At 54.8% G+C, this 11,648-nt stretch overlaps 1 protein-coding gene across 14 annotated transcripts in view; it reads left to right on the top strand.

Annotated features, from left to right (window-relative positions):
• Positions 1-11,626, top strand: part of SH2D3C (SH2 domain containing 3C) — a 29,881-nt gene extending 18,255 nt beyond the window's left edge. For 11 of the 14 annotated variants that reach the window (XM_060608565.3, XM_060608568.3, XM_081790952.1 and 8 more), the window contains 9 exons: positions 1,925-2,053; positions 2,968-3,422; positions 4,667-4,806; positions 6,424-6,959; positions 7,884-7,999; positions 8,554-8,725; positions 9,517-9,628; positions 9,999-10,205; positions 11,024-11,626. In XM_060608565.3, coding sequence (XP_060464548.1) covers positions 1,925-2,053; positions 2,968-3,422; positions 4,667-4,806; positions 6,424-6,959; positions 7,884-7,999; positions 8,554-8,725; positions 9,517-9,628; positions 9,999-10,205; positions 11,024-11,199 — 2,043 coding nt within the window. In that variant the 3' untranslated portion in view covers positions 11,200-11,626. The remainder of the gene's footprint in view (positions 1-1,924; positions 2,054-2,967; positions 3,423-4,666; positions 4,807-6,423; positions 6,960-7,883; positions 8,000-8,553; positions 8,726-9,516; positions 9,629-9,998; positions 10,206-11,023) is intronic. The other 3 variants (XM_060608567.3, XM_060608573.3, XM_060608572.3) reach the window with 1 other exon arrangement.
• Positions 11,627-11,648: the final 22 nt, after the last annotated feature.

Genomic DNA, 11,648 nt, shown 5'->3' with positions numbered 1-11,648 from the left:
CAGTCCCCACCCTTGTGCCCCACCCTCCCCTGCCTTTGCCTGGAAAGCACTAAGCCACTTTCCACACAGCAGACTGACTCTTGAAAAGCCCTCTGTGGCCTCTAGCCCCCTACGGCAGCCTGACGGCCCTGCCCCACCTGCCCCCATCATTCTTGACCCTTTTAAACTTTCCCCCACCCCAGGACCTTGGCTCTGCCACTTTCTTCCCAGAAGCTCTTCTTTGCCCACCTGTCTGCCTGTCTGCCTGTCTGCCACCCTGCCTTGATGCTTTTGCTGGGCTCATCCAGTCCTTCTGCAGGCCTCCGTGGAAACATCACCTCTTCAGGGACTCTACTCCCTGACTAGATGAGGAGGGACTCTCTTAGCTCCCAGAGCTCTCTGTGCATCTCTAAACATTCAGAAAACCTGGAATTGCATGGCTCCTCTAAGGCAGAAGTCACCCGTCTTGATGACCTTGGGGCCTCAGCCCCTAGCACAGGACCTGTCCCAGAGTGGGGGCTTAATCATTGTTGAAATAATGAAGTCAGAGACTCTAGATATCTCTGAAGCTGGGAATTAGAGTGTTTTGGGAGCAGTGTGGGTTGGGGTAAACTGAGGCAGTGTGGGAGCAGAGGGGTAGGGAATGGAGCTGCAGAGTTAGGCTCTGAGATCTTTGAGAAGTCTGAAAAGGCAGGGAGTGGACTGGAGGACCCTTGGACCCAGTGAGTAGGGGGTCCTGGGGAAAGACTGTCACCTGGACCGAAGCCAGGCCCTCTAATGTCCCTTTCATCTGTCCTGGCCAGTTCAGGGTCAGTCTACCTATCCTAGAGCAGTCATCTTTGGGGCCTGGAGTTGGGGGAAGGGAGAGAAAGTAATTTCACATGTCCTCACAGTGACAAGGACATCTATGGGTCCTCTGGAGTATTATCTCCTTTCATCCTTGGAATCCAATGAGGCAGGTTCTGTCATTAAGCCCATTTTGCAGAGGAGGAAACTGAGGCCCAGAGAACTCACATGGCACAGCCAGGACTGGGCAGGGCTTCATGGTGGGGGTGCACCTGGTGGCAGGAACTCCTCTCCCTCTGCTCTTAGGTATTCAACCCTGGGCCACAGTAACCAGGAAACCAGGAGTCTCCCTCTTTGGCAGGTGGGAGGGGGGTAGTCCTGGGCATTAACTCCACTGAGTGCCCTTTGGCTTCTCTGCTTGGCCACAGTTTCCCCATCTGGCCAGGATTGCTTGAGATGGCAAGGTAGAAAGGGCTTTGGGAATTGTAAAGGACAGCAGAGATGTCTGTGTGGGGGCCTCTGCTTCCCTGTTTATAGCTGCCTCCTCCAGCCTTCCACTGTATAATTCAGCATCCCAGAATGTATCCTCGTCCGCCCAGCCCTAAGTTTTTGTCCATGCCTTTTCCTGGGTACCTGCTGCCTTACCTCCCAGATCCACCTGTAGAAATCCTCCCTCTCCCAAGGCAAGATCTGTTTGGTGTTTTTGGTGCAGAATGAGTGTTTTGTTGTTTCCACGCCCTCCAGGAAGGCTTCCTGGACCACTCTACCTCGCCTACACTTTATCTTCTGCCTCCTAAAAGCCGCTCGGGTCTTTGCCGCTGTCCAGTACGGTGGTGCTGACCTTATTCTGCTCAAATGTTCATGTCGCTTTTGCTTCCCCTCCTAGACTAGGAGCTTCCTTGAGGACAGGGACTGGTTTGTTTATTGCCTCATTTACCCCTGGCACATAGCACAGGGTCTGGAACATAGTAGGACTAATTGAGATTTCCTTATTCATGCTGGTCTAGGGACTCATGGGTGAGGACCTTTCTGGCACCTGTGCCTAAGTCTTCCCAGGGTCCAAGGATGAAAGCAGCTCACCTGGGGTGGGGAGGGGGTGGGAGAGAAGAAGGAAGGGGGCTTCAGACTGGAAGCCAACTCTTTGCTGTCTCCTGCCCAGTTCTCCAAGGAGAAGTACATCCTGGACTCCTCACCTGAGAAACTGCACAAGGAGTTGGAGGAGGAACTCAAACTCAGCAGCACAGATCTCCGCAGCCATGCCTGGTACCATGGCCGCATCCCCCGTGAGGTGAGTGGACCCCGGGTGGGACTTCAGCCCTAGATGCTTCCATCCACCACCTTGGCCAGCCCTGCCCAGATAGGCTCTGACCCATTGCTTGGTAGATTCAATCTGAGTGGATGGCAATGAGGTCTAGCTCTATGGGGCTATACATTGGCCTCTCGTGCATTTGGCTAGTGAGTGTCAATGCCAAGGAGTCTCAGTTTTGGCACAGTTGAGTTTCTGGGCTGAGGCACAGACAAGCTGATAGTCACCTATTCCCTCTCTCACCATGCTCTCAGTCTTTGTCAAGCATCAACTCTGCCAGGCCCTGTGCTGGGCACCAAGAATGCAGAGAGAAAAGGGGTGGTGGCTTCCCCGGAGGGCTGGTAGTCCGAGGTGGGGGCTGACGGGTAGGCAGTCAGAGCCCAGTGGAGGAAGTGCAAGAATGGAGTGCCCAGCAGGGAATGTGGGCGAGCCCTGAGGAGGGGGCACTGATGAGAGAGGCCAGTGAAAGATGGATAAGAATTCATCAGGTGGGCAGGGTGGGAAGGTTGGTCCAGGCAGAAAAAGCAGCCGGAGGGTATGAAGGCCCAGAGCCATGTGAGAACACAGCGTCCTTGGAGGAATGAGGATTGGGAATTCACTCTGTCCAGCTCGGGCCCTAAGAAGGAGCAGGTCTGAGACCTGAGTTTCAGATCGTGTGACCGCCAGTGCCCCCAGACTCGGTGTCCCCGTAACACACATTCCAGGGTGTTATTCCTCCCATTCCTGAGCGTCTGTGCACCAGACCCAGGGCCTGTGGCTGCATTGCCCCCTTGAATCTGGGTCACTGCTTCCTCCCTCCCAAACTTTAGATATCTCTGTTCACTGTGTCCCCCAGATCCTGGGTCTGGCCCTCTCCTGTCCCTGCCCTACTCCAGCCTGACCACTGCCTCCCACAGGTATCAGAGACCCTGGTGCAGCGCAATGGCGACTTCCTCATCCGGGACTCACTCACCAGCCTGGGTGACTATGTCCTCACCTGCCGCTGGCGCAACCAGGCCTTGCACTTCAAGATCAACAAGGTCGTGGTGAAGGCGGGTGAGAGCTACACCCACATCCAGTACCTGTTTGAGCAGGAGAGCTTCGACCACGTGCCCGCCCTCGTGCGGTACCACGTGGGCAGTCGCAAGGCTGTGTCCGAACAGAGCGGGGCCATCATCTACTGCCCCGTCAATCGCACCTTCCCGCTGCGCTACCTGGAGGCCTGCTATGGCTTGGGCCAGGGCAGTGGCAAGGCTGCTGGCCCCTCCAGCCCCTCGGGCCCCAAGGGCAGCCACATGAAGCGGCGCAGCGTCACCATGACTGACGGGCTCACCGCCGACAAGGTCACCCGTAGCGATGGCTGCCCCACCAGGTAAGCGAGGACCCCACCCTAGGCCTCCGTCTCCCCATTTGGCAAGTCAGGGTATCAGTCATCAGAGTGCTAGTGAGGGACAGAAGGCCCAGCCACACTGAACTGGGCGGAATTATTGTCCTGGAGCCTCAGTGTCCTTCCTGCAGCGAGGAAGAGGAAGGGCGAGCGAAGGGTTTGTAGGCAGCCAGGTGCCGGTTGCAGCCTCAGCTCTGCCATGACTAGCTGAGCTCTCTGGGCCCTGCCCCTCCTCCTTTCTTACGACCACGTTCCTGCCCATAAAGGGCCCCTACTCAGCCCCCTGGCCTAGGGGGACCCCTGGCTGCCGTCTTGTCCCTGCCACCGCTGCTACCCCTCCCCACCCACCTGCCTAGGGTAAGGCGGGCATCAGAGCAGAGGGCTTTGCAGTGTGCAAACCACTGCACAGGGCATGGGACGTCCCGACAACATTTTGGTGACACCTGGTTGCTTCTGGGGCGGCGTGAGACGAGGCCGGGAAAAGCCACAGCAGCGACTCATTCCTGAGACCCCAGTGTGCACCCTGCCCTGTGCTGAGTGCTCTCTATGCCCAGGCTCGTCAACTCCCATGTCCACAGGAGCTGGCTCCTGTGTACACACCCACCTTACAGATGAGGAGATAGGTTTAGAGAGGCGAAGCCACTTGCTGGAGAAGGGTGAGACCGAGGTTCAAATCCAGGTCCGCGACTCCAAAGTCTGTACCCCTAATTCCTATGGCCTCCCCGGCCTTTGGCAAAGAGACCTGCCATCCTGTGCCACCAGCACTTGCATGGGTCCCATCTCCCTAGGCCTGCGCTGGGTGCCATCAGCCAAGAAATTGCTGGTTGGAAACCCTTTGGGCAGTAGCCGCTTTGCCTGTGGTTTAGAACCAGTGACCGTAATTGTGCCAGGATCTGGCATTCTGAACATAGTGTGGGAGCAGTGAGGAGGTGCCAGGCTGGGGGTCGTAGTTCCCTTAGGCTCCCCATCCTTTCTGCTAGGCCTACTTCTCAGACAGTTCTCCAAGTGGGGGCAAGGTTCTCCGGGAAGAGAGCAGTCGTGTGGATGGTGGACTGCACAAACACTTCCTCCTCTGGGCTTCGGGTTTGTATTTGCCAATCGGGGGGGTTGGACTCTACAATCCCCAAGCCTTTTCTGCCTCTGAAGTTCAGTCAATCTAGGATGGAGGGAGAGGTGACAGTCCTAAGGCCAGCTGAGGACTCTGCCCTCTGGGCTTTCTGCTCATGAAGGTGTCTGCTCCACAGCACATCACTGCCCCACCCCCGGGAATCCATCCGCAGCTGTGCCCTCAGCATGGACCAGATCCCAGACCTGCACTCGCCCATGTCTCCCATCTCTGAGAGTCCCAGCTCCCCCGCCTACAGTACTGGTATGGCCACTGGAGGGGGAGGGCCAGGTGGGGGGGATCTAGTGGGAGTGACCTTGTATGTGCACGTGTGCTCCGTCTTTGATGACTTCTGTTACAGTGTGTGAGTGTGTGTGTTTCTACCTCTTTACTGAGAATGATGCCCTGTAGGAATTTACACTAAAAACCAGCCAGCAGAACTACTGATATTGACACACAAAACATATCCGTGGCTCATTCATTCAGCAGTGATTTGTTGAGCCCTTACTGGGCACTAGGCACTGTGCATGAAGAGGTTTCCAGTGCATTCTCCAGAGTGCAGTGAAGCCTGTTAAAGGCTCGCTGTGTTACTGAACCTGGCCTCAAATGCTGGGAAGGGGGCTTATACAGCAATACTCAGCCCCCACGGGTCAAGCGCCTTTCACATGTAGGGTGTCCTACCAGGCCCTGCGTTGGCTGGGACTTAACGCATCCTTGCTTCCAAATGGCTGGCTCAGACAGGCTAGTCTTGTTGTGCTTTTCTTTCTTTCTTTCTTTCTTTCTTTCTTTCTTTCTTTCTTTCTTTCTTTCTTTTTCTTTTTTCCTTTTAAATAGCCTTGAATTTTTTTTTAGAGCAGTTTCAGGGTCATAGCAAGATTGAGCGGCAAGTACAGAGCACTGTGCCTTTTTTTTTTTTTTTTTTTTTGATATAAAGAAAATTCCTGTTGCAGACACATGCCACTACTTCGTTTCTGAAAGTAAAAAAACGAGTGTTTTCCATGGGCCATAGTGCATATTGTCCACGTGGCAGGCAAAGTGTGCAGGGAGGCTGGCGTTCTGGAAGGAACCTTTGCCTGCAGGGGCTCTGGTGCAGTGTGGTCTACACAGGGTGTCACAAATCCCTCCCTAAGCACAGGCCCGCGGACTTGTCATCACTACAAACTTCCCTGCAAAACAACTCCCCTGAGGGCAAAAGTTGAAATTCCTTGCCACAGATTATTTATTGGGCATTTTCTAAGCAACATGGCAGTGTAAAGCATCCAGGGTTGAGGATTTAAACCCCAGCCGTATCCCTTGCTGGGTAGGAGAGCTCAGGCAGATCAATTCACCTCCCTGAGCCTCAGTGTTTTCGTGGTAGAATGAGGCTCATGAAAATACTTGCTTCCCAGGATGTTAGGGTTAAGTGGACTGATGTGCAAAGAAGGATCTTGCAGGGAGTAAGAGCTCAATATACATCACCTCTAAATTTGGACGGTGGTTTTGCTGTGGCTGACCAGGGTATTGCCAGCATGGCACCAGCTCCTGGCACATGTGTCCTCAATGAATCATTAGTGCTAATTCCCTGAGAAATAATTCCACACAGTGAACTCCCAGCAAGGGCTTATTAGCATCCCTGAGTCATGGAAATCTCCAAGTAGTTCAGTGGTTCCCCAAGGCTGCAGCAGCCTTAGGGTAGGAGCGTGTGAATTCCTGGGGTCCAGACGACTTAAGAGCATCATAGAGGCCCAGTCAGTTGGCCGGAGCCTGTTGGGCCCGGCCTGGGTGCAGGGAGGTGGGGGCATCACCCTGTAGGGTGGATGGAGTCTGTCCTTTGGGAAAAGGGTAGAACCTCACTGGATGGGGAGCCCTGGTAACTAGTTCTCTCCCTTTATCTCCCCACAGTGACCCGTGTCCACGCCGCCCCTGCAGCTCCCTCTGCCACAGCGCTACCTGCCTCCCCTGTCACCCGCCGCTCCAGTGAACCCCAGCTGTGTCCTGGAAGTGCCCCAAAGCCCCCTGGAGAATCGGACAAGGGCCCTTATGCCAGTCCCTCCCACACGCTCTGCAAGGCCTCCCCATCACCGTCGCTTAGCAGCTACAGTGACCCGGACTCTGGCCATTACTGCCAGCTCCAGCCTCCTGTCCGTGGCAGCCGAGAGTGGGCAGCGGCTGAGGCCTCCAGCCGGCAGGCCAGGAGCTACGGGGAGAGGCTAAAGGAACTGTCAGAAAATGGGGCCCCCGAGGGGGACTGGGGCAGGGCCTTCACGGTCCCCATTGTGGAAGCCACCTCTTCCTTCAACCCAGCCACCTTCCAGTCCCTACTGATCCCCAAGGATAACCGGCCACTGGAGGTGGGACTCCTGCGCAAGGTCAAGGAGCTGCTAGCAGAGGTGGATGCCCGGACGCTGGCCCGGCACGTCACCAAAGTTGACTGCCTGGTAGGTGCTGGGTGAGCACCAGGGCAGAGAGAACACCTCTGTCCTCTGGCTTTGGGACAGAGGTCGGGGTGGTGAGGAGCTAGCCCCTAAATTCCCCAAGTATAGCTAGTGGGCCTGGATTCTGGCTTCACAGTTGTCCCTTACTTGCTGTGTGACTCTGGGCTGATCACTTTACCTCTCTGCGCCTTCATTTTCTCCTTTTAAACAAAAAACAAGATAGTCTTGCTTCCTCCAGTTTGGCACTAGAACTGGGCAGTGGGGAAAGTTCGCGGTGTATGGCTCCCTGGGGCACTTTTTCAGCTTGCTAAGATTCAGCCTGGCTGTTCCCCGGAATGTAAAACGTAGAAGCCAAGACTACCAGCCCCCATGCCCCCTAGTGGACAAAATAAGCAAAACTCATAACCAAGACTCTTAAATTGTCAATGCCTGGGCCTTTGCTTGAATGAAATCTTGACCATCTAAGGACCCAGACTCTGCACCTCAGTTTCTCCCTCTGAAGTTTTTTGGGGGGGGCACTGATTACTTCATTTGGAGGCCACATTGGTCTCTGAGCTCAGGAAGCAAGAAAAGGGGGGTAGAGATATTGCCCTGTGGAGAGGGCTAGGCGTGAAGGGAGCATCTCTGGGTTCTCGGCCCAGTGTGTGACCTTGGACAAGCCCTTTCCCTCCCTGGGTCTGAGATTTGCCTTCTGGAATAAGAGTATCCTGGTCACCTCTAGCACAGATCAAACACCTCTGGGCATTTTCCCGTTTGTCCCTCATTTCCGTGAAAATGAGGTTCATTTGCTCCATGGCAGAGGGTTAGAGCTGGAATTCAAACCCGGCCTCCCAGCCACGCTGCCCTCCTAGATAAAGCTCTCTGACTCCCAGATGGCTTGGGCCAGCCGCGACAGGAAATTAATCAGCCCTCTGGGCGTCCTTGCAGGTTGCTAGGATACTGGGCGTTACCAAGGAGATGCAGACCCTAATGGGAGTCCGCTGGGGCATGGAGCTGCTCACCCTCCCCCATGGCCGGCAGCTACGACTAGACCTGCTGGAAAGGTAAGGCAAGCACCGGCGCCCGAGGACTCGAGGAGGGTGGGGGGATCCCCGGGCTACCTCGCGGCCCTTTTGCTTGGCTGGTTAGCCAGTCAGAGTCTCTCAGCCCTGCTCCCATGGATTCTGGCTACGCCCTCTACCCATCGACGAATCGCTACTTCCCGGGGTGCATCTCCAAGCAATTCTAGTTTCCCAAAAGACGGAGTCCTCTTATCTCGGGCTTCATCTTTTGCACCCTCTTGACCAATCACACTCCACGAGCCTTGGCCCCGCCCATCAGCTCCAGCTACTCTTCTTTCCTAAATCTGTTCAGCCGGGTGAATTCCGCTGATCGATCACAAGCCCCTCAGCCTGGCGCTCAAAAGCCTCTGGCCCCTCCCCCGACTTATACTGACCAATCAGAAGCCCTTGGGCTTGCTTTCCCTCGCTCTGGCCACGCCCCCCAATCTCATTGACCCTTTCCAACCTGTCACTTTGGGCTCGGCCCCCTCCCCTCCTCGGCGCCCAACCGCAAGCAGTGACAGGACCCCTCCCCTCTGACCTGGCGGCTCTGACAGGTTCCACACCATGTCCATCATGCTGGCCGTGGACATCCTGGGCTGCACGGGCTCCGCCGAGGAGCGGGCAGCGCTTCTGCACAAGACCATCCAGCTGGCGGCGGAACTTCGGGGGACCATGGGCAACATGTTCAGCTTCGCTGCGGTCATGGGCGCCCTAGATATGGCTCAGGTACAGAGGGGTGCATCTCAAGCTGGGCTTCAGGTAGTCGCTGTTTGGAGGAGCCCTGGGATACGATCCTTTGCGATGACTGTACATTGAATCAGGAAGAACTTTGTGACTTTTAGGCAGCATTTGTGCAAAGGTAACTGTGAGAACTGAGTCCGAGTCTTTCCCCTTCTTGGGGCTTCAGTTTACCCACCTGTAAAATGAGTGACAAATATTAAGTGAATTTCAAGAATAAATATAAAATGGCTATCATTTAGCAAGCACTTAATATATGCTAGGTGCTACACTGAGTACTTTACAAGCACTGATTCCTCAAAACAATCTTGTGAAGTAAGTGCCTCTATTGTCCCATTTTACTTCTGGAGAAACGGAGGCACAGCAGTACTTGCCTGAGGTCACACAGTCAGAGACTGAAAAAGTTGGGATTTGAAGCAGATCTGTTTAATTTCAGAGCCCAAACCTCATCCACACTCTACACTTGCTCTCCTGTGCCGAGTCAGTAGGAACAACAGGGTCATAGAGGCCGTGGTTCAATTCCCAGCTCTGCCACTTAATTTTGGAATGACCTTGGGCAAGTCATTTCCCTATCTGAGCCTTAGTTCCCTCATCCGTAAAATGAGTTGTTGCAAGGGCTTCAAGAGAGACTGTGAAACGCAGTCAGCACTGTCCCTGATATGTGAATGGTGACCGTGATAATAATTATTATCCCATATCTGGGTGTCCACTCAGCAGGGTGGCCTGTGGCCCGTGCAGGCCCCTTTCCTGGCTGGTCGCTCACAGTCTGATCTCCCCAGATTGCCCGGCTGGAGCAGACATGGGTGACCCTTCGGCAGCGACACACAGAGGGTGCCATCCTCTACGAGAAGAAGCTCAAGCCATTTCTCAAGAGCCTCAACGAGGGCAAAGGTACTTCCCCCGCCTTGCTGTGTAAACTTGGACAGGCTCTAGCCCTCTCTGGGCCGGCAAAGACCCTCGCAATGTGGATGATGAGAGCTTGACTGAGCTCAGTGTGGGCTCTTCTCCCTGTGCTCACTTTCTGCACCTGGCGACTGTGTGTGCCGCAGCCAGGGCCAGGCTCGGCCCTCTGGGCTGTGCCGAGGCTGCAGTGGGTTCAGCTGGAGGAATCCACAAGGAGGGGCTTGCCTCGGGAGTCGGGAGCCTTGGGGGCTCAGTCAGGGACCCCAGGAAGACCCTCCCCCTGCCGCACCTGTTACCTGGGACCAGAGCGGATGGTGGGGCCTCCGAGGTCTCTAAGCACCTGCCTGCCTCCCTGCAGAAGGCCCGCCGCTGAGCAACACCACGTTTCCCCATGTGCTGCCGCTCATCACTCTGCTGGAATGTGACTCGGCCCCCGCTGAGGGCCCTGAGCCCTGGGGCAGCACAGAGCACGGTGTGGAGGTGATCCTGGCCCACCTGGAGGCTGCCCGAACAGTGGCCCACCATGGAGGCCTGTATCACACCAACGCTGAGGTCAAGCTGCAAGGTGAGTCACCGATCGAATGGCGGGGGCGGGGTGGCGAGAAAGTCACTGGTCCTGCCAGCCGGGCCTCCCTCCACCGGACTTGCTCTCCCCTTTCCTCCAAATGTCCACTTGCGTTTCCCCATCCCTCTTGCCTGCTCCATTCCCTCTTTTTTTTTTTTTTCTTACCCGTTTTTCACTCACTTATCAGTTCAACTGTTAGCAGAAGGCATCCGGTGTGGGTGGAGGGATAGAGATGATTCAAAGAGCACCAAAGCTGTGTATCTTTCTCTGAGCCTCAGTCTTCCCATCTGTGAAGTAGACGTCCTAACAGGGCTGCTTTACAAGGTTGTTTGCAAAGCAATCTTTTACTGCCCCAGGCATGATTTAAGTCATGAAACTTCACTGTAGATAAACTGGAAATTACAGCTGAGCAAAAAGGAAATAAGAACAAAAATCACCCACAGTTATCCAGAGGCAAGTGGGGAGAATATTTTGGTGTTTGTTTTTCTTGCCTTTTTCTTTTTCAGAGAGAACAAATTTTTTTTTTTTTTTTTTTTTTTTTACTTAGCAAAAACTTACTCGCAAAATGTATTCATTTCTTAGAAAGAACTTTGGAGCTTACAGAAAAATACGAAAAGAAAAATGCCCCCAAATTAACATTAATATTTTTATATTCTAGTGATTTAAAAATTATACATGGCACACGTGCTCATGTTCATCAGTAAACGTTGCTCGATTCCTGGTGGAGCTGGGGGAGGTGCCTTAGGAACAAGGCCCTGGAGCCCCAGGCCTTCCCCAGCTGGATGGTAGTCCCCTGACCTCTGTGCCCTGCCTTGCAGGGTTCCAGGCCCGGCCAGAGCTACTGGAGGTGTTCAGCACTGAGTTCCAGATGCGCCTCCTCTGGGGCAGCCAGGGCGCCAGCAGCAACCAGGCCCGGCGCTATGAGAAGTTCGACAAGGTCCTCACTGCCCTGTCCCACAAACTGGAGCCTGCTGTCCGCTCCAGCGAGCTGTGACCCCCACGGACCCCTCCCCTCTGCAGCTGCGGGCAGCAACAGGACCAGAGGGGGCACAGACCTTTCCCCAGAGCACCCCAGAGACACTGTGATCAGCCCAAGAATGTTCTGGGCCCAAACCAGGATCTCCGTTGCACTTCCAGGGTCCTGCATGGACCCTGGGCTCCGTCCCACCTGCTACATGCCCGCCAAGTCTCCCTTCAGGAAGAACCAGAACCCTCTCCCTCCCTCCAGCTTCTGCTTCTCCCCTTCCTGCTGAGGTGCCCTGTGCTGGAGCCAGGAGAGAGCCTTCACACCTCCTCACTCTTCTCGGGGCACCTGCCGGACACCAAGGCCTCCACCTGGTTGTAAATATGTCTGTCTGTTCTGTAAATAGATGTACAGAAGCCATGTTCGTTCTTTCATATAATAAACTTTTATGACTCTTTCTTCTGTCTCTCAGGGGGCCC

Source organism: Panthera onca, chromosome D4, assembly GCF_046562875.1.
Source record: "Panthera onca isolate mPanOnc1 chromosome D4, mPanOnc1 haplotype 2, whole genome shotgun sequence".
NCBI classification, from domain to species: domain Eukaryota; kingdom Metazoa; phylum Chordata; class Mammalia; order Carnivora; family Felidae; genus Panthera; species Panthera onca.
This window is presented reverse-complemented; position numbering and strand designations above follow the sequence as displayed.